At 50.5% G+C, this 19,964-nt stretch overlaps 1 protein-coding gene across 1 annotated transcript in view; it reads right to left on the bottom strand.

The window, feature by feature from the left end:
* PRKN (parkin RBR E3 ubiquitin protein ligase) overlaps positions 1 to 19,964 on the bottom strand; it is an 888,975-nt gene that overhangs the window by 534,693 nt on the left and 334,318 nt on the right. Inside the window, exon 4 of the mRNA XM_054595427.1 lies at positions 15,019 to 15,140. Coding sequence (XP_054451402.1) covers positions 15,019 to 15,140 — 122 coding nt within the window. The remainder of the gene's footprint in view (positions 1 to 15,018; positions 15,141 to 19,964) is intronic.

The raw sequence follows: 19,964 nt of genomic DNA, 5'->3' as shown, positions 1-19,964 counted from the left end.
ACAGCCTTATCCCACTTGCTGGGTTTTACTAATGAACCGTCTAAGCAGGAAGTCGTTGTGTCCTTCCAAGGCAAGACACAGTGACTACAGGCACCTGAAGCTACATGCGAGGCTAACCCTTTGTCCAATGCTGCGAACCGCCTCACACGGGGGACCAGGCTGTGGCACAGCGGCGGGCGGGGGTGCCGAGGGTCTTCAGAGACCCAGAAACTGTGTGACCGCCTGGGACATCTTCCTCTGCCCTGCCAGACTCCACGCTCTCTACTGCAGAGCAAGGGAGACTTCACAGGATGTTGATTTCAAACTAAATTGCCCTTTAGGCCGCGCGTGCGTTAATCAGAGTGAGAGCTGCAAGGAACAGAAGCCAACTCCGGCCATCCCACGCGTCCTGTGGGCGTCACCTTGGCACCGCGGGAGCCTCCGAGCCCGCCTCCAGGCCCGCTGCCCCGGTGGCCACGGAGCAGAGGGACTCCCAGGCCAAGTTAAAATGCTTCCATCACAGGATTAAAAAACAATCAATTTAAAGCCTGGTCTGAGAAGGAGGAGGAAATAAGAAAACTAAGCCCATTGAGGGGGGATGTGATCAGGATGGGACCCCAGGCAGCAGGGGCCCTGCGCCAGCGACCACACTCGCTCCCTCAGCGGCCCGGGGACAGCGTCCCCTGACCCCAGCCTTAGGTTCTGAATCGGCCTGACGGACAATCATGGGTCCTGTGTTTTCCGGGCAGAGGGAACAGGGGGCCATATATCTTCTCTTCATTCCTCCAGGTCTTCCCCTCTCCCGCCCCATATTGCTGTCCACCTACGGGGCTCACCACTCCCAGGAGCGGCACAAGCCTCGGGCTCCAGGAGGCTTCGGATGCTGCCCGTTGGCCCCTGACCCGTGAGGTGTGAATGCTCCAGCATCACCCCCCAAAGCAGCTGCGGGAAGCCGGCCCACAGGTCCCCCCGCTGGGCTCCTGGGACCCTTTACAAGCAGGAGTGCTCTGGGCCTCTGTTGCAGGACCACACACAGACTCGATCGTGCTGACTCTCAACCATTATTGCTTAATGAGAGCTTGAGGAATTGTAATTCGAAATTCGTGTCTTAAATTTAATGCACAAGTGAATACTTACTGTATTATTTGAAACAATTAAAGTAAGGTCCTGTGCAAACTACTTTTCACCTACTTCTAACCCTAGTATTATTGGGTCATTTCTGCCTACTTTTACATCAAATCTGACTAGTCACTATTGGCACTTTTCTGCTGACTTGAATAAATGATCATTAAAAAGGACTTCTATAAATGCATGAGGACTGGGGTAGTGCACACTTGCATTTCATTGACAAAATCCACTTTTCCACAGCCACGTGGCCTCAAGCAGGTCAGATTTCCCGCCCAGCAACACTGCACCGCACTTGGCTTAAAATGCGGGGGTCACAGCGCTTTCTCACGCTGAGAATCACGGGCACTGGGGAGGCAGTCGTTATCCAAATGGGGAAGCGGCGAGGACCTGGGGAAGGAAGGAGACCTTCAGGAGGGAGGATGGGGGGCTTCAGGGTGTCTTCTGCCACAGAACCTGCACTACGACCCTAAGGGACCTGAGACGGCTCCTGGGGACGCGCACCTCCCCCGGGAACAGCACGGACCTCGCTCAGGTCTGCCAGGTACTCTCCTGGCCCAGCGTCCTCGCCGAGTCCCTCTGGAGACGTCCCAAACCCTAACGGCCTAGGGAACAGGCACCTCCGTGTAGCCGAGGTCCCTCCCTTCCGACCTCGCTGTGGGACGGGAGAGGCTGTAAGAACCTCTGCCATGGAAGAGCCAAAGAGTCCTGCTTCCGAATGTTCACGTGCCGGCGTGGACACGTTTGTGGGAGTTCAACCTGGTGACAAGACAGTTTCGTGGGCAGCAAGCCACCTCAGGCCCCGATGCAGAGCTGTCCCCCTGGCTGAGATCAGGGGACCTCCTGGCCCAGCTGGGCTGCTCTAGGGCCTGAGTCACTCCAGTGTGGCACCTGTCCCCCCTCGTTTCTGCAGCACCGAGTAACCCAGGCACACTCTCCTTTTCCTCTCCTCTTTGTCCTTACTTTTAGGAAATGACAGAATTTCGCAAACCCAAATAAGCTCATCTCACCGACCCAACCAGAGCCCCTCACCCAGAACTGGCCAACAGAATTCTGTGATGGCAGGAATAATCTGGGTTCATAAGGGACCCTTAGAAGCCGCCAGACACCGGAGCCTACGGAGCGCTTGAAATGTAGTCACGGTTTGACTGGGAAACCATTCGACGTTACTGTACTTTGATTCATTAAAATTTGAAGAGTCACATGAGGCTAGGGGCTGCCACACCGGAGGGCGCGGCCGTGGGCAGCGTCCCGCGAATGAACGCGGACCTCCCAGAGCACGTAGGGGCCCCTCCGGTCAGCCATCGGACATTCAACAAGCAAAGACGGGTGCACTGCGGGACCGGGCGTTCTCCAAGGCTGCGCATCCGATGCCGTGATGCGCAGCGGCCCACCCCTGCCCGGGGATCACTCCGCCAGGTCCCTGCGAGCTGGCACCCCAGCCCTGGGCAGCCCCTCCATCCGATCCCGCGGGAGTTCAAGGAATGTCAGAAACCTGCATGTTTGAGGGAGAACGCGCAATCCTGAGAAGCACTTGTCTGGAGGTCTTTGAGAAATGTAAAACAAACCAATTTTCTCCACTTTCCAACATTACCGACTTCAGTCTCTGCGAGCGGGCCTTTATTTTGAGACGGTTACACATAAAGCTGTAATAAAACAAAAGGACAGTTCTGTCCACCTTGGTCCTCTAATCTGATGAACCTTAATAAAGCCTCATCTAATAAGGCAAAATTGACATTGTTATGGAAGTTGTATTGGGCTCTGCTTTTCTGAACATATAAATTGACATTTCCCTAGATTTGTGACATTATTTAGCATATAATTCTCCTAAAGTAGACACCACAGCCCATTTTCCAATCTTATAGATTTTTTTCTAAACTCACTGGAATTTCCAAAGTTCAATACAATAGATAGTGATTTGAAAGCAAATGTTCACTAAATTTCAAGTTGTAACGGGTAAATTTGCAACATTTATTTCCAATAAATGACAGGCCAGAACCAAATATAGAAACCAGTTTTTTGTACACATTTACTCTCCTGGGCCCATCTCCTTCAAAATCATGATGTTCCAAACAAAAGGAACAAATATTCATGGCTGAATGTACTGCTCCAAATTAGCACTATGGGGCAATTTAAGTGCTTATTAAAAGTCACTCATTGACTAAGGAAACAGTAGGAAGGACAAGACTTCAGGTAAAGAGCATCAAATTCCAGTATTCCCTGTGTCCTTCCTTATAAGTGATTTTAAAATCTCTTTCTCGCCAGGGAAGACGGGTGAGTAATAGCTTAGTCGAAATGACAGCAGCTCCGTGCTATCAAGGGCCCACATTGCAGCTAATTTTCAGCGCTTATTATCTTGGCACCATGAGATGGGATTGAATAGATGGTTGGGGCATCTGTAACACGGCATTTGGCAAAGAACGTGTCAGCGGCACCCATGACCTCAACCAGGATGAAGCCTCCAAAATATAAATCAAAGAAAATATAAGAACATCTCCGACGGAGAGAGCGACAGCACTCCTGCACACGTAAACTGCTGTAAATGCCTCAGGGGCCTGTGCAGCAAGTCGTGTTAAAAATAGCGATGCACCAGCTACAGGGATCGCGCTCTGTTGAGGTGGCGACAATGCAACAGAATGAGAAAAGCTTGAGACTTTTTTCGAGCTCTGCAGGTTCAAGTCTCAGCCTCTCCTCATACTGTCTCTCTGGTGATCCCGATCTTCTCTGGGACGCTCGCAGGATTTTCTCAGGTGGGTACAGTGACAGCGACGCCCACCTTTCCCAGCTCGCACGGCTGTCGTGTGAATCAGCACCATGGGCAAGGATGGGCTGTGTAAATTGTGAGAGGCGCCGCAGATTCCTCTGGAGGTCTCATCTGGATGGAGCACCTGACACCAAGAGGAGGATGGGCCCCATTGGCAGATGTACAAATCTAAAAACCGGTGACAAGCGTTTCAAAATACTTGATGACTTCAGAACTGTTTCTGGTTCACAGCAAACACGAGTGGAAAGTACAAGGTTTCCATAAGCCCCCTGCCCAACGCAGCATATAATTTTTGAAATCCCTCGCCAGCTCTGCGTGCATTGTGGTTGGCTTGCTGGAGATCGCGTGGGGATGATTTGGGAAGATAATTTCCTGGTTGAGAAGGGCATCATATCTACATGTCAACACAATGGGACACCTCCTTTTATCTTCAATCAAGAGAGAAGGGCTTTGACGGAATGACTCACAGAGCTTGATGTGGCTTTTCTAGAGTTAGGAAGAAACGCTGAGTTGGGGTCTGGGTCCCACTTTGTTGATCATGGCTACGTTGGGCACCCCTGCGATCCCCGAGTTTGTTAAAACAAGCAATGAACATTCCTCCTTGGAAAATGAGAAAGTGCTTCATCAAGACCCTTTACCTTCTACCCAAGGAGATGCGTGGAAGGCTGAGAAGATTCAGGCATCAAAAACATGGGAGGAGAAAGAGTCAGAAACCAGCAGCTGGGGGAGGAGGCCTCACTGGAGGTGACGGCGACCTTGCCCATGGTGACCTCTGAGCAGCCGGTATGGGAGCCAATGAGACAGCCTGCGCTTCACACTGGCCAGTCCTTGAGAGCGCAAACGCATTCCAGGACAGTTGACTGGTCAGGTGCGACAGCTCGCTACCTACTTTTTCGTAGTTTTCTCATCGCGCTCCAACACCGAGACATCAGCGCCTGAGGGGAGCAAGAGGCAGGACAGGGGGAGGCTCCGGAGGGGAAGGAGGAAGGGCACCCTTCTGGGCCCCTCGGCCAGTGTCCAGCCCGACGTGGGTCCCGGTGGCACCGTGCAGGGGCGGCTTGGGTTTCATGTGCTGCTGGCTTCTCATGACGCTTGACTCTGTTACTTGCTGATCTAAAACTGCACTTGGCATCTAAAGTTGTCCGTGTGTCCCGTATAACCTGCCACCTTCTAGCGGCCATGGTAGTGCCTCTAACAAAAGACAAACTCATCGTCAGCAACAGGAACGCAGCACAGGCACTGCTTGATGGGCTGACAGGTTGCAAGAGGTTAATCTGGACACTGCCTGGAGCTGCCTGACAAAGAACCCCACTGGGCATCAAGGCTCGGGGACTCAACAAGGTCCGCCCCGCGCAAGTCTGTGTTCTCAGTTCCCAGCGGGGGGTGAGCACACCTCTTGGTCCTCCGGCCTTACCGCCATCGCTATTCTGCGAAGATGCGCCTGTGGACATGACCCGCTTTGGCCTTTCTGCAATGCAGGCTCTTCTCACGAATACGCGGACCCGCCCTGGTCTGTCCGCACAAGCCCCATCTGAGTGCCCACGGTGGTCCGCACGTGCCCACACTCACAATGATTTTCCTTTCGCTCCCCCACCGTACCGCTCCCGGCTCTGAAGCTGTTCATAGAAAAGTGAGTTTCTCGGTGGTCAGACAATGCCTTTTAGCCTTTCTTACATTTGAAAGTCATCGTTTAGTAGAGAAAAGAAGACCTAGGAAGTGAATCCTGTCAGTGGTTTATATATATGAAGAGCTGTCAGATAGATTTTGTTCTCTTTTTCAAAAACCATAGCTAGAAGTTATGGGTGAAGGCATTTTTCAGGGCAAATAACTATCAGTAAGAATTCTGTAAATGAAAACAGCTAACTTGAAAAGTAAGGATCCCTCCATGATGACAAGGGCTCTAGCAGGAGACAGACAACCCAGTAGCGACTATATCACAAGAGCAGGTTTTGTGCCAGGAGGGAGTGAGCCCGGAAGACTACAAGGTCCTTCCCCAGTCTAGAGTTATGGGCAGGTCAAGGTTCCCCGACTCTGGTGCCATCTTTTCATTTATTCATTCACTGCACAAAACACGTCTGAACCCATCCTGGGCATCAGCGCTAAGCGGGACACAGACAGGGAAGGCATCCCAAACCGGGGCCCCGAGTCTAGGAATGGAGGAGTGGAGGGGGACCCGAGAAGAGTTTCTTAACTTTTGGTCACATGCCATTTGCTTTGTGCGTGTATATATATATCCGTACATATTATGCGTGTGTGTGTGTATACGATCTTTCCTACATCTTGTTATGCAAAGCTTAAAAATCTCAGCTTCACAGCCACATCGCATAACTTGCCAGTGATACCACATTGGGTTACACTGACCTTCTATCTAAACTGCTTCAGAAAGCCTATCCTAGTCGGTAATAAAGAGAAATAACTGGTGTTTCAGCACATTACAGAGGAAAAGCTCCCCTGTCCGAGAGCTGCTGCCCCCGGCTGTCCCTGATGACTGCGCCTGATCACTGTAATCACAGGTCGCTTGTCAAGCAGCAGGTCAGCGTGTGCTGATTAGGGTGGCTTTCTCAGTCTCTAGGAAATGGCCGAGGGACAACTGGAGATTGAAAAGACAGAGAGACAGCGCAGGCCCACGCTGCCCCTGCAGGGGACTAGAGCCCTGCGAGACCGGCTGGGCGGGCCTCCGCAGAACCGCCCTGGCCAGCGACTGCAGGCCGTGGCTGCAGGCACGCCCGCGCCTGCGGGGTCCCCGCCTGGAGCTCCGGCCTCCTCAGCACTACGCCCCCTGACAAACCGGCAGAGCTGACGACTCACTTGCACAGCCCCAATCCACGAGTGCTTCCCTGTTCGTTTTCCTGATTTCCTGTCTTTCAAGCACACCAGTACTCTTGTATTTCTCTTCCCTGAAGGAAAACACGCGCGCTTGCCTTCTGCCCAGCTCCTGAATCTCCACCGGACTTTGGAAGATGGAGCCTAGGACGTTTGACCCTTTGCAGGAAAAGCCTGAAGAGCAGGGTTCTGACCCCGGCCCCCGCTGTCCCCGCATCCCCAGGAATAAAATGAACGTAACTCAAAGTGCATGCTTCCAGCAGGAACCTCAGCTTGGGGCCCTCATATTTAACTCACAGCTTGGCTTCTCCCTCGCTGTGGACCCAAGCAAAGTCTGTTGCCTGACCATTTCCCATCCAGCTTCAGTGATGAATTTATGCAGGAAGCTGGAGATCCCCCAGCGGAAGGCGTGCGTGCACGAGTACCAAATCTTCTGTAAAGAGCTGCGAAAACGTATCCCGGCCCGGGTCTGCGTTGTCTTGGCGGAGGGTTTTCAGTGGGGCTCTCCCCTCCCCCTACATGTTATTACAGCTGGGTCACACACTTGTTCTTCACAAAGCATCGGCCAAGGATCTACTGCGGAGTAAGACAAGGCTACTAGATTCTACTTCTCTTTCCCCAGTGAGGTTTTTGGGCCATTTATCTCTTAATCAAAGGATCACTAAATTATCCTGGTGCCCTAAAGATCTATTTTTTAATTTCCACAATTCTTGATAAAGCTTCTAAGTGTCACACTTAACGGTTTTGTTCCATAGAAAACTAGGGAGCTCCATTTATGCAGAGAAACAAATCCTGAAACAACAGTGATATTTCGCTCACAAACACAAGTGCAAGGCTAGTCCCATCCCCAGTGTAGCCATCGTGGTAGAAATAGAGTATATAATGGCATAATTTAGACTCAGTAACGAAATTGCTGAGTTCATGAAAATGATCTCAGATTAGTGTGCATTTACAAGCACGGCAGCCCTTACTCTCTGCACACCCAAAGCCCATCTCGGCCTCTCTCCTTATTAATAGAACTCCGATTTTGATTGGAAAAGCAATGGACCCAAACCAGCACACTAATGAGATGAGTGAGGGCCAATCACGGCTGGCCTTTGGCCTTCAGAAAACGCTTGCCTTTCCAGCCTCCTTTGCCATCATGAGTGGCTCTGTGACCAACTCATGAACAATGAGATGCAAAAGGAAGCCTGCAAAGAGGTTTCTATAATGTGTTCCTGTCATTATTTCCTTTTTCAAATAAACAAGCCAGCACGGCTGCCCCCACCATCCTGGCCTCCCTGCCGGCCAAGCCACAGGCCGGTGCTGTCCACGCGGCACTCGGGGAGTGAAGGGCTGTCCACGCAGGGCAACCGGCGCTGGAGATGACCCGCACGTGTCCCCGCGTGCCGTGCCCCCGCTCCGAGGTCAGGCGCAGCCTATGGGCGGTGCTGTTAACCAATAAACAAGGCAGACTGGTTGTAAAGCATGATGCATTTCACCGAAACTGAGAATGAAATTTAAAAAGTATGAGAAAAACTTTCTTTGCACAAAGCTTATTTTTTCGTCTCTGCCTTATGAATCTATTTAGGTGGTGGTTTTGTCAAAACATTGGATGTGGTCCCAGTGAATGTTTCTCTTGTAAGTGGTTTGGAGGTATCATGGCGCACAGCGAATAGAGGAATAAAATTCTAGGTCGCTAAGCCTGTCTCCGAAGGGGAACCTGGCGGTCCTGCCCAGGACCCTCCTGGTGCCGCAGGGAGGCTGTGGGGGGCCCGCTTGGCTGGGCCCAGACTCCCACACCGGCGCCAGTGGGAAGCCTCCGCTGTTCACTCTCCGCTGTCACTTGCCCCGACCCATGGCGCTCCAGCGCAGTCCAAGGGGTCATTCTGTTCCCTCCATCCTTGTCTTCTCTCGTCCGCAGCTCCTCTCCCGCCAGAACCTCAGCTAAAATGGGAGGCACCTTTAAGAGCCCTTAAGGTGACCCACAGCCTTTGCGAAAATGAACATCTCCCAGCAAATACCACCGCGATTCGCACACGCGTGTGCTCTGTGGCCATTTGGAGGGCCTGGCTCTAGGAAAGGCACTGATGATCATTCAGCGAAAGCTGGTTTACCACGTAAGCAAAGCCAATTTACTTACTAGAATAATCTGTTCAAAATGTATTTGGTTTACTTGATTATAAAGCATGCAGCCAGGTCTCTGGTGCTCTGAGCTCCTCAGTTCCCTCCCCTGCCCCCAGCACAGGGGCGCTGAGCGACTCCCTCCCGCTGCAGCAGGAAAGGAGGGGGCAAAGGATCGTGACCTCTCAGATGCTCCGAGGGAGACGGTCTTGTCCGGCTCGCACCAAGATGCCTCTGAAAGCCATTGCAACAATCCAATGCCATGTAAGATGCTGCAGACCTCATAGCTGGTTTAAAAAAAAAAAAAAAAAACCACATTTTTGGCAAATGGGTAAATCTTTCATAGAAGAAATGGTTGGAAAATTTTAAAACATGTCCAGAGAAAGAAAATTACTGAAAGAAAATCAAAAAGAAACCGGTAGAACCTAAACTGTTGAAACGCTGAAACTTCGATTACAGTCATAAAAATACGTGCACAAATGTATTCAAAGAAAACTCCCCTACAAAGATGCAGAGCTGGGCGCCCCAGGCCCGGCAGAGGCGCGGACCGCCTGGGCTCTGCTCCTGCTCAGCTCCGGAGCCTGATGCGAGAAAAGCCACGCCACCCGGCTTCTCTGGAGGCCCAACGTCAAACGCCTCCCGCCAACTGCCAACCAAACCTAGAGCAGGCCCGGTTACGCTCTCACCTTCGGGACATCCCCAAATAGTTCCTAACATAAATAGCTCGCAAGACCTCTCCCACTACGCTCTGCAAGCTCAGAAACGCCTACCAACTGACCTGATAAATAAAGAGAGGACAACTGCGTGCTTATTGCTCAGTCAGCTGAGATATATTTTTCAAGACCTGATTACATATGTGAGAGTAGGTTCTGATATTAAGAGAAGTAAGTAGACTCCTGACCAACAATTAATCTCTAACAAATATTAAGTTTAGGAATGATTATACATCTAGACTATATTTCTTAATAAATTTCCTCACATAAATTGTCCCTAATCTATAAACCAATTTTAAATAAAATCCATCATGCCAGGCAGGCGTTTTACATCTCACTCTATTTATTGCGCCATTTCTCATCAGAAACCTTTTAGCTTTAATGCTATTCCACAGCAGAGTATCTCATTAGAGTGGCAAAGATAAAGTTCTTTTTGAGATAAAGTAATTACAGCGATTGTAGGGGGAAATAGCACCCAGGGTTCCTGGCTACAGAGCCCGCCAGGTTTCTGATTCACTTTAAGACCAACAGACCGAGAGCCGAGGGGAAGGTGTTGATGGTGGCTAAGCCGAGTCACCTAGTGTTTGGTTACCCTGGAGGGATGGACAGTTTCTAACTTCACCAGCACCGCCGAGTCCCGGAGGTGGGGGCTTACACGTGAGCTCAGCAGTTGCTTTGATGCATTCTTGGCAGAGAATGCTTCACCTGAGCAAATCACAGTCAGACCTAACTGTTCCGAAATGTTTTTAGTATGCGCCAGGCACTGTGCCAAGTCCTGTAATGAGTGAAGTCATTGGATCTTTGCTGTGACATCAGTGAAATTTTTACTTCCATTTTACAGCAAGGAAATTGAGACAAAGGAGGCAGGCAACCTGCCCAGAGTCACCTGGCCAGTAAGCGCCAGGCCCTGCACCCAAGCGCCGGCAGCTGAGAGGGCCAGGGGGCGGCAGTGGTGGGGGCGCCCTCTGCAGCTCTCTGCGCTCAGGCTGTTCCGGGCCCAGCGCGCCCACCTCCGCACACACGCCGCCTTCTGTCAGCATCAGAATCAACAAACATGTTACTCACAAAGACCCTCCCTGTGTTTCAAACCTACGTCCGGTTAGAAAAGCCAGTCCAGAAGCTTCCCTTTCTACAGCAAGCACCGTCCACCTGGAGCGCGGGCAATGGCGGGCGGGGACCAGACGGGCCGGGCCCCTCGCCCGTGGTGCAGGGCAGAGCACCTTAGGCTCGGCCAGCGGACGCCTGAGGAGGAGGAGGGACCCTCGCAAGAGGGTCCCCAGGGGCAGGCTTTTCTTTATCAGCATGAGATTCTCATGAAGTTTCATCAGCCCAGGGAAATTTTTTAACAAGCCGCACCGTCTCTGTCGTCTTGTGTTTGCAGGAATTGGTGCTGCGGAATCTTTGAGGGCCGTGCGGAGAGCCACCTCGGACGCCACGCTTGCTTCCTTGCCAGGAGGCGCACTCTCCCCACCCCCATGCACGCGTAATTTCAGGACAGGACAGACAGAAGGAACCATAGGTGTCGACATTCTTGCCTCAGGTTTGGCAGCATCCAAGGTGGGAGGGACAGGGACAGCCTCTGGTCTCTGGTGCTACTTCTTTTTTCAATACGAATTCCTTCTTTAATCTGTAGCTATTTTCTAAAACCGGTGTACGCTCCACATGCCTTGGGAACCTTCCTTTTCCTGCCCACTTTCCTGGATTAAGAAACGTGCAAGGAGCAGAAAGGAAAAAAGAACTACTAAAACAAGAGGGAAGGAGGGGGGGGGCGGGGAAAAGGAAGGGAAGGAGAAAGTCAAGGAACATACAGCAAGGACTCATGGACAAAACCAAAGGGGAAGAGCTGAGGGAGGGAAGGAGGGAGGGGGCAAGGGAAAGTGGTAGGGGGGAGGCAGAGACAAATGTATTTGAAAAAATAAATTAAAATAAAATTAAAAAAAAAAAAAAAAGAAACATGCAAGGGCTCTCAGGCTGGGACTCGGCCAGCTGTTTGATCATGCGCACTATGTGGAAAACAGAGGTGACACGGGTTATTTTAAGTTACCCGTTTTCTTGTCCAGGAACACAATCACGAACCTATGTGCGTGGGCAAAGCGATGTCCCTTTTGTGCTCCACCCTGTGTCATTTCTGTGCGGACCTCCAAGGACAGTCTTTGACTAGGCCATTGAGAACTGGACGTTTGCCATGTTTTTCCAATCAGCCTTTGTTCACAATTGTTGAGTGAGCGTTCATTTTTCTAAAGGCAGTTTTGATGAGTGGAAACCCTGTTTCAAGGTCAGCATGAAATAAAGAAGATAATTTGATTTCAAGAAAGAAGAAAATCTGGTGTCCAAGCTTTCTCAACTCATCCACAAGGTCAGGCCAAAACGTCAGACATCAGTTTTCCCATCTTTAACGCCCAAACAGAAGGGACCATCCATCTTCTGTGACAATTTTTTATTAAGTATGAGCCATGTAAACAGTTCAGCCTCACAGCATTATGTACGAGAGGCAGCTCTTTATTGCCACGTGCAAATGTTAGAGAGGGTTAAGGAAATGTCGGAATTAGAAATAAATTCCCCAAAACAACCACACAAAAATTAGGAGGTTACTATTAAGACTCATGAAAGGCATGGGACTTGTTGAAGACTTATTTCTCCACACCAGAAAAAAATAAAAATTACATTTAAAAAAATAGCCCAGGTGGCTAAGTAGGTTCCAATTTTTCTCCCTGCGTATAAAGAGCCCCCTGTAGAAGCTCCGATAAACCACACTCTGCTCCATCATAACAGCCACACGAGGTCCTTTTTCTTTTTTCTTTTTTCTTCCCGATCAAAGGCAACTGTGTAAGTTGCAGATCTTTATAAATCTCTGGAAAATGAAATTGAGCACTTGTCTGTTTTCTACATAGGAACCCTTCCTCAGGGCCCAATCAATACCTCCCACATCACTGCCAAGCCGGAGCTTGCAGACCGGTCAGCAGTGTGACGTGTCTGTGGGTGCATTTATAATCGTATACGTAGAGAATAATGATACAATAATACAGCACTTAAGATTTCTAAGTATTCATGTTCCAGCTAGTGTGCTAAGCACTCTTCACATATCAACTAATCTTCACAATAAATAGGAACTAGAAACTGCACCCCTGTTCACAGGAGGTCCCCACGAGCCCTGGGCAGGAAGCGCTGCGGGGGCGGGGCGGGGCAGGGTGGGAGGGGCCCACCCAGCTGCCTGGCTCCACGGCCACCCTTGGGAGCTCACAGAACACTGCCTCGCGACCACAGCTCCCGCCCGCCCGCTGTGAGCCTGCTGTGGGCCAGGCTTAGCACAGCGCCTCCTGCTGGCGCCCTATCATGTAGTCCTGTCATGCTCCGGAGTGGCGTATGTGGACAGGTGCTGCAGGTTGCTTTTCCTTTTTGTTTGTTCTCTATGTTCACCCCATGGAGCACATTTTTCAATGAGAAACATCATGTCAAATTGCACATTTATGGTTTCTCTGTATCAAATAGAAGATTGGCCACGCTGAGCTCTCCGAACACCCGGCAGGAGCTGACTCCTGTCCGTGGGCCTGGCCTATCCCGCCGACCATGGTTCTCAGCACCCCCGCTGCCCACATCCAGCCTTACCTTCCTGCCACCCACCCACCTGGGCACTGCGGGCATCCGACGCGGGACCCGCAGGGCAAGCGTATCTGTGCAGGAAAAGGGGGCAGCTGTAGAGCTAAGGGGCCTATGTGGCCCAGCCCAGTTCCAATCTCTCAGCCACCACTTACAAACTCCTGTTGACTTAATTTCTTTAAGCCTCTCTCTTTCTTCAGTCCAGAACAGATTTACTAACAGGGCGCTTCCCTCAGAGTGTCACGGACCAATCAAGTGCGATAACCCATGAAAAGAATAAAGCCTGGAGTTCAATGGTGATTGGTTATTGCTCTTTCTATTTGGAGCCATGGGAGGCTCCTGAACAGAGGCCACGTCTGCCCCCCGGGAGCTCTGGGGACGGGCTGTGGGTCAGACGGGCAGCGCGGCTGGGGCCGCAGAGTCGGTGGCTGGGGGGTGGGGATAGTTGGGCGGGACTCTGGGACAGCACCTCTCCCAGGCAGAGCACGTTCCCAAGACAACCGCAGAGGAAGGTCCGTGCCGGGGGTCCGGGCACACCTGGGACCGCCCATGGATTCGTCTTCCCACAGGGGTTTGCCTGTGCGGCTGAAATGCTGCCTCGCACTGAAACGCTGAATTGCCTTGTTTTGGAGCTGCGCCACTGCCCCCAGGCTGGGGAGGGGCCTCCTGACGCCCTGCCCCAGAGCGCCCTTCGGGGTGTGCCCCGCGCTCCCTCACAGCCTTTCCTTGGGCCACCCCCCAACTAGGCCTGCGGAACCCTATGAAACGTAATGGACCGCTTTGCCTTCAACCTGTCACCAAATTCAATCCAATGACGAATGGTTACAGCACCAATAAGTAGTTTTAAAACTGCACGTCATGCATCGCCTTTGTTTCTAACATTTTGCCTGGGCTCTCTGCGGCCTGAAGAATAAAATCCAAGTTCTCCAGCCCTCACTGGGGCCTGACGTGGTGCCAGGCGTTTCTGTCTACACTTCAGACCTGCTCCCCGGCAGAGCTCTGTCCTCTGCTGCCTCCTGGGCTGTGCTCTCTCCACGGCGCCCGCCAGTCCTCTGCCCCCTGGCAGGCACATTCCCGTGCACGTCAAATTCAGCCAAGTCCTGCACAGCCATGGCGCTGCAGCCAGCAACTAGCTCTGTCCGTGGTTTACAGCGGGATCCAAAAACCTTAGCTCTGAAGGGCCCACGAGTAGGTACATCAGGGCTTGAGGCCGTCCAGTCTGTCTGTCCGCCCCTGCCCAGGAGCACGCACAGAAGTGGGAGGAGCTGCGTCCCAACAACACTCTGTTATAGTTACTGGAGTTTCAACTCCATGCAGTGTTTACGGGTCACGCCATATTATCCCTCTGACATTTCCCAAGCACTTAACAACATAAAAAGCATTCTTGGCTCGTGGACTGTACAAAAACAAGCCGAGGCCAAGGCAGGTGCTCGTTTGCAAGTCCCTATTTCAAAGGCGCACTGTTCGCTGATCCACAGCTTTCCTTTCCACCTTGCTCCTGACGAATACCCTGCAGTGAGCAGCCTTAAGTGCACCAACCTTAAGTGAGCAGTCCATTGCATTTGGACATCTATATATACAAACCTGTGGCCACCACACAGATCCAGATATGAAACATTTCCAGTTTAGAAAGCTTGTAAAAGACGCCCCACAAAAGTCTATCCTTTGTTTTAAAAGCAGTTCCTCTCTCCTTTCCATAGGCCCGGGCTAAAGAAACAGAGGCAACGCCCTGGGCTGCCTGCATTTCACAGCGCCATGCAGTTTTAAAGGCCACTCCGGACACCGCTGACCACTACAGCCATGTAGAGGAGGGCCTGTGTGAGCGCCTCGGGCGACCGCTGCTTAGGCACTCCAAGGGCGACTCCGCAAGCGCACGCTCCGTTCCGCGCAGCCTCTGCCGACGCATGAGTTTACCTGGGCCAAGGTGAGCGTGGCTTGCTGGCAGGTGCCGCACCGCACCCTGAGCTTTCCCGGCTGCACTCGGTGACAGGCGCCTTTGCAGTAAACGTAGAAGCTGTTGTAGGCCGGTCTCCCTGCTGGGGAAAGAGAACAAACAAAGGAAGCAGCCAGTCAGTGCACAACGCAAATCGAGACCCACGCTGAGGGTGCGAGTTCCCAGGGCGGGGAGAAGAGCTGGCACCCTGACTGCGACCTTCGGGGCGTGTCCCCAGCGGCCTGCCTGCAGGTCTGCGGCACAGACCCTTGAATACGGAGCCCTGGCCCCGACGGGAACAGCAAGGCACATCTGGGACCCAACAAGTTCTTCTGCAAGGACAGAGCTGTCGCCAGTCAATAATGTCAGTCTAGCCCCTTTTACTTCTGCTCAGACCTGAAAATCCTTCTTCTCTCCTCATCGGGTCTTCCATATGGCAATCCCTTCCCACACATAGACTATCTACATAAATATTTTTCACTGCATCATTTGTAATGAAGTTGCAGACACTATAGTACTCACCCCTAAGTCCTTAAACTTCCTAAAAAATGGCCTTCCCCCTCCCCCCCCCCCGCCCAAATAAAACCCGAGAGCTTTCTGAGTGATTTGCTGCTTGCGTAGTCTTAGGCATGGACGAATCAGCGCTTTAAGTGCGCCGCACAGAGCCCTGCAGCAGGGTGCCAGTCGTTGAAAGGCACTGAGCCGGAGCGTGGGGCTCCCCAGCCGGAGGCGATGCGAAGCCGAGCCAAGGTAGGTAAGCCCGCTCACCGCGGGACCCCACGCACTCTTAATTCGGGAACTGCAGAGCACAGCACGTGCCAAACTTGGTCCGACCTCAGAAGCCTGCCTTTTAGGGAGAATTCTGTGAAACTGTATGCCTCAGAAAAATATAAATTAAAGGGAGGATTCAACCCACAGTGCGGACTTGATCTGTGCAAGCCACACTGCTGATGTTTGTAAGCAAACTCGCTTTATCAAACGCCCCTAGACAGCCTACGCACGGTTAGGGTGCGTTCTCCCCTCCACCCCAAGCCACCAATAAACTTGTATAATTATTATACCATAAGCCAGGGGGGTTAGACTCCTGATGCAATGATTTTACAAAGTCAAGGATATTCATTTCATTCTGAAGTTCTTTTTCTTTTTCTTTTTTTGATAGAGGTTAAAAGCAGAGTTAATGAGTAGGACCCTTTAAAGTGTGAGTCATTGTGCATTCAAAGCATCCACAGAAACCCTCCCGTTCCCTAGTATTATAATTTTATCATTATCTTTAGTTTTTCTCTCCCACTATTTGTCTGGTTAACATGCTCCTTTGTGAAGCCTCCTCTTTTCCTTATTCTCTTTTCTTGGTCCAAAAATTGCCAAAAGCATTAACAATATTCACAACACATTGAGTAAAGCCCCTGTTTAAAAATAATATATAGTATTGGCTTTGACTTTTTAAAAGCCAGCATAATCTGTACAGCTTTCATTTTTCTTTTATGTATTTTAAATAATGAGCTTAAGGCCTGAAGACATACTTCTAATGAGACAAATGGATACTTCAGAAAAGTCCTTCTGATTCTGATGAAAACTATTCATTGACCTTAGAAGTTTTCATCACGGCTTGTCAGAGAGAATCAAGAATTCAGTTCCTTGGGCCATTCGTTTTCGAGTCATAGGGAGACAGGGAGATTCAACACATGCAGTAGCTACAACCCGCTGGGTCCCCTCAGCCCCCCCCTTCCTCTGGTCTCTTAGAAGGTGACCTTGGTCTGGTATGATGCCTGTGAGCTCACTATGGGAAAGACCTGTGGCCAGGCTTTCTGGACCCTGTCCCTGTGCCCTGACCCTGTGACAAGGCGCCGAGGCAGAGAGAACCTTCTCCCCCACATTTGCCAGAACTCTTGCCACTGCATTTCGGGCTGGCGGCCCCCCTTCAGCCTGTGTTTCGTTACATTTGCTCGAACGTAGGCCTCAGGGGCCAGGGGCGCAGGAGGTGTCTGCCCAATGGGCAAAGTCCGAGCCAGGTCATCTGCACGCAGGCCCTTCTTCCTCCTATGGATCTGAAACTCTCCATTAGTTCTGGTTTGAACAATACGTATGCGGGGGTCCAGGGGAGTGCCCATGCAATCCACCCACCGCACACCTCCGGAAGCACCTCTCCTGCGCAGCGCCTTGCATTGCATCATCAAAAGGATAAGGTCATGTCCACCCCAATGCAATGCAAACTTCTGAACAGAAAACCCTGCCGCATATTGGTTATCTCCTTGTCCTGCCTCCTGTGTTGCTCCAGCCTCCCACAAACGCCTCTCCCTATTCCACATCCAAACTCCCAGTGCAGTTCCTTGATCTAAGTAAACATGCAATAAATATTTGCTAGGTCAATAAGTTATCCCAGATAACATGGAAGTTATCAGGTATGGTAATGTGAGGGCAACCTCTATATAAAATAGAATGTAGCTCTGATACCAAGTATCTAAAACATCTTTCCACCAGCCAACTATCCTGGACTCACTTCCCACATCCTTCAAATGAATGGCCCATAATATTTGAAACCGATAACATTAATATAATCTTAAGACTACAAAAATGATTAGGATAATAGATAAAAGTAAACAAAAAAGAAAGAATACTTTAAACAGGTTACATAATACTTTGGATAACTCAATGTTAAGTGGAAAAAAATTGAACTCTGAAATTTTACAAGTAGAACGACTCTCAAGGAGCAAGTCATTACACAGGGACATTAGTGTCAATACTCATCCAATGGGTCACTACAGCCACCGAACCCGGCCACCCTCTCCCGCTTCTAACAAGCCGCGGTCTTCACGCCCACGGAACCATGGGGAGAACTCTCTGTTATGTAGCGCTTCCAATTACACAGCCATCCATCCAGGGCACGCACTTTTAAAACACGTTTAGCAATCCCTGAGGAGACTCTCCCCGAAAAGTTAACTTAATTCTCCATTTTTATGGTAGGGATTTTAATTAATGTATCTGCACAATAATTTCATCTGGTGAGGGAAAAACTGCTGATTACAGCTAATGCCTTGGCCTGGATTTTTGTTGCTGCCAATTTATTTTCTCATTATTCATTGTGAAAGTAATAACCAAACCTCCCATGCCAAGACAAAACTGTAGAGTGAAGCATAATTTGAAGATTAGTTCTAAATAAATAGCCATGCTCAAAGCCAACCAGGTAAATTCAGTAGCTTATTCTTCCCAGAAACGGGTCCCTATGGGGAGAGTTGAGGTGGGCGCCTGAAGTCGCGGTGCTTCAAAGCCTGGAGTGAACGTCCACAGCTCAAATTTGGATGGGAAAAATGATAAATTCTGCAGATGAGTGTGTGAAGTGTCCTCAGAATAAATCCTTAGAGCCCCAGATGGATGCATCCAGGTCAAACCCCAGCTCTACCCTGTCACCTTGGGTCAATCCATTGACCCTCAAAGCCTGTTTTCTGCTCTGCGAAATGGGTGTGATGATGGTGCCTGACCCACAGGCTGTGGTGAGGATGTGCAGACACACACATGCAGCTGAGGCGCTCAGCCGTGTCTGGTAAGTGGAGCACGCTCAGCGCGTGTTAGCTATGCTCATTGGCTATCAAAACACTCAGGACTTGAGCGCCTCTAAGTCCTCACACCTGTGAGCTTTGGCGGCCGCTCTCCTGCTGTGACCAAGGTGGGCTCATACACGCTATTTCTACATTAAATGTAACTCTAAATTTTTGGAAATAGCCGAGATATAATTCTTTGTAAAACTGCCTCAAACCCAGCCAAATCCTTGATGGTAATGTTTAATGTTATGGAACGTAAACCATGCTGGAAAGTCCTTACTTTGATTTAAAGTTTCCTGGAACCCTTTCCACGCACCACTTTTTTTTATTATTGTCAAGGAGATAAAGATAGATTATAAGAAAACTAGGAATGGAAATAGTAAGCAATTATGTGGATCCAGCCTAGAGGATAACATTTTTAAGCCAGCTAACGCACTTAAAAATAAAGTATTTCCGAAATCAAAACCGCTTTTCATCATGGGGTTGTAAAATGGTACGGACGGGGATTCAGATGGGCCCCCAAATTTCACTTCAGTGGCAGCCTTGTTACGCTAGCACCTATTCCTCTACAAGATACACGTGACCGCCGCCCCCACGTTACCCCTGGGACAGGCTCGGAGGTTGAGGAGCACCTCAAGATAGTCCCAGGGGTGGGCGGAGACTGGAACGGAAGCTTTCCTGTCCTGGTTACACAGTACGGCCTCGCACCTCAACCCCGGGACAGTAACTTGACTTCAAAGGCGGCTTTGCTGGCTCCTGCAGGGGCCTGGGGCTGCAGCCTCGAGAGCGGTACCGGAACGCAGGCTGGCGGCGCACCACCGCCCGCCTACCCGCCCACGGCTTCCCGCCCCGGCTTGGCGCATCCGCTCGGCGCAAACGGTTCCGTGGGAACTTCCAGGAGCGTTGTACCGCGCTGGCGCTCAGCAAGCACATGCAGGCCCAGCAGCCAGCAAAGAGGGGAGTGAATCTCCTTTGCAGAGGCTAGCACATACTCTAGGGTTGCCTGTTATACCATGACATGGAGTCCAAGCCATGGCCTTAGAATCAACAGAATTTCTCATTTATCTTTACAGGAGTGCTGCCTTTCTTGCTATTTGAAAAATAAATTTAATATCTCTTTATTTTAAATATTCTAAGTGTTAGCAAAACCTGTTAAGGAAATGAACACTCCGAAGAATTGTAGCAACAAGGTGTGACCCTCCGCACTCCCAGATTCTTCATCTTATTTCCTCTGTAACAGCCAATATAATTAGTGTGTTAAAAATACTTCATTTAAATATAATATTTCCAATCTTCACTGCTATCATGAAATAGCCTCTTTCAAATTCTGGCGTTTTAAGTACCCCATTTTGCCTTTACAAATGATAAGATTAAACTTACAATCTTAATCA

This window comes from Pteronotus mesoamericanus, unplaced genomic scaffold (assembly GCF_021234165.1).
Source record: "Pteronotus mesoamericanus isolate MK-2021 breed Mesoamerican mustached bat unplaced genomic scaffold, CSHL_Meso_final contig_134, whole genome shotgun sequence".
NCBI lineage: Eukaryota > Metazoa > Chordata > Mammalia > Chiroptera > Mormoopidae > Pteronotus > Pteronotus mesoamericanus.
Note: the sequence above shows the minus strand (reverse complement) of the source record. Positions and strands in the feature narration are given on the sequence as shown.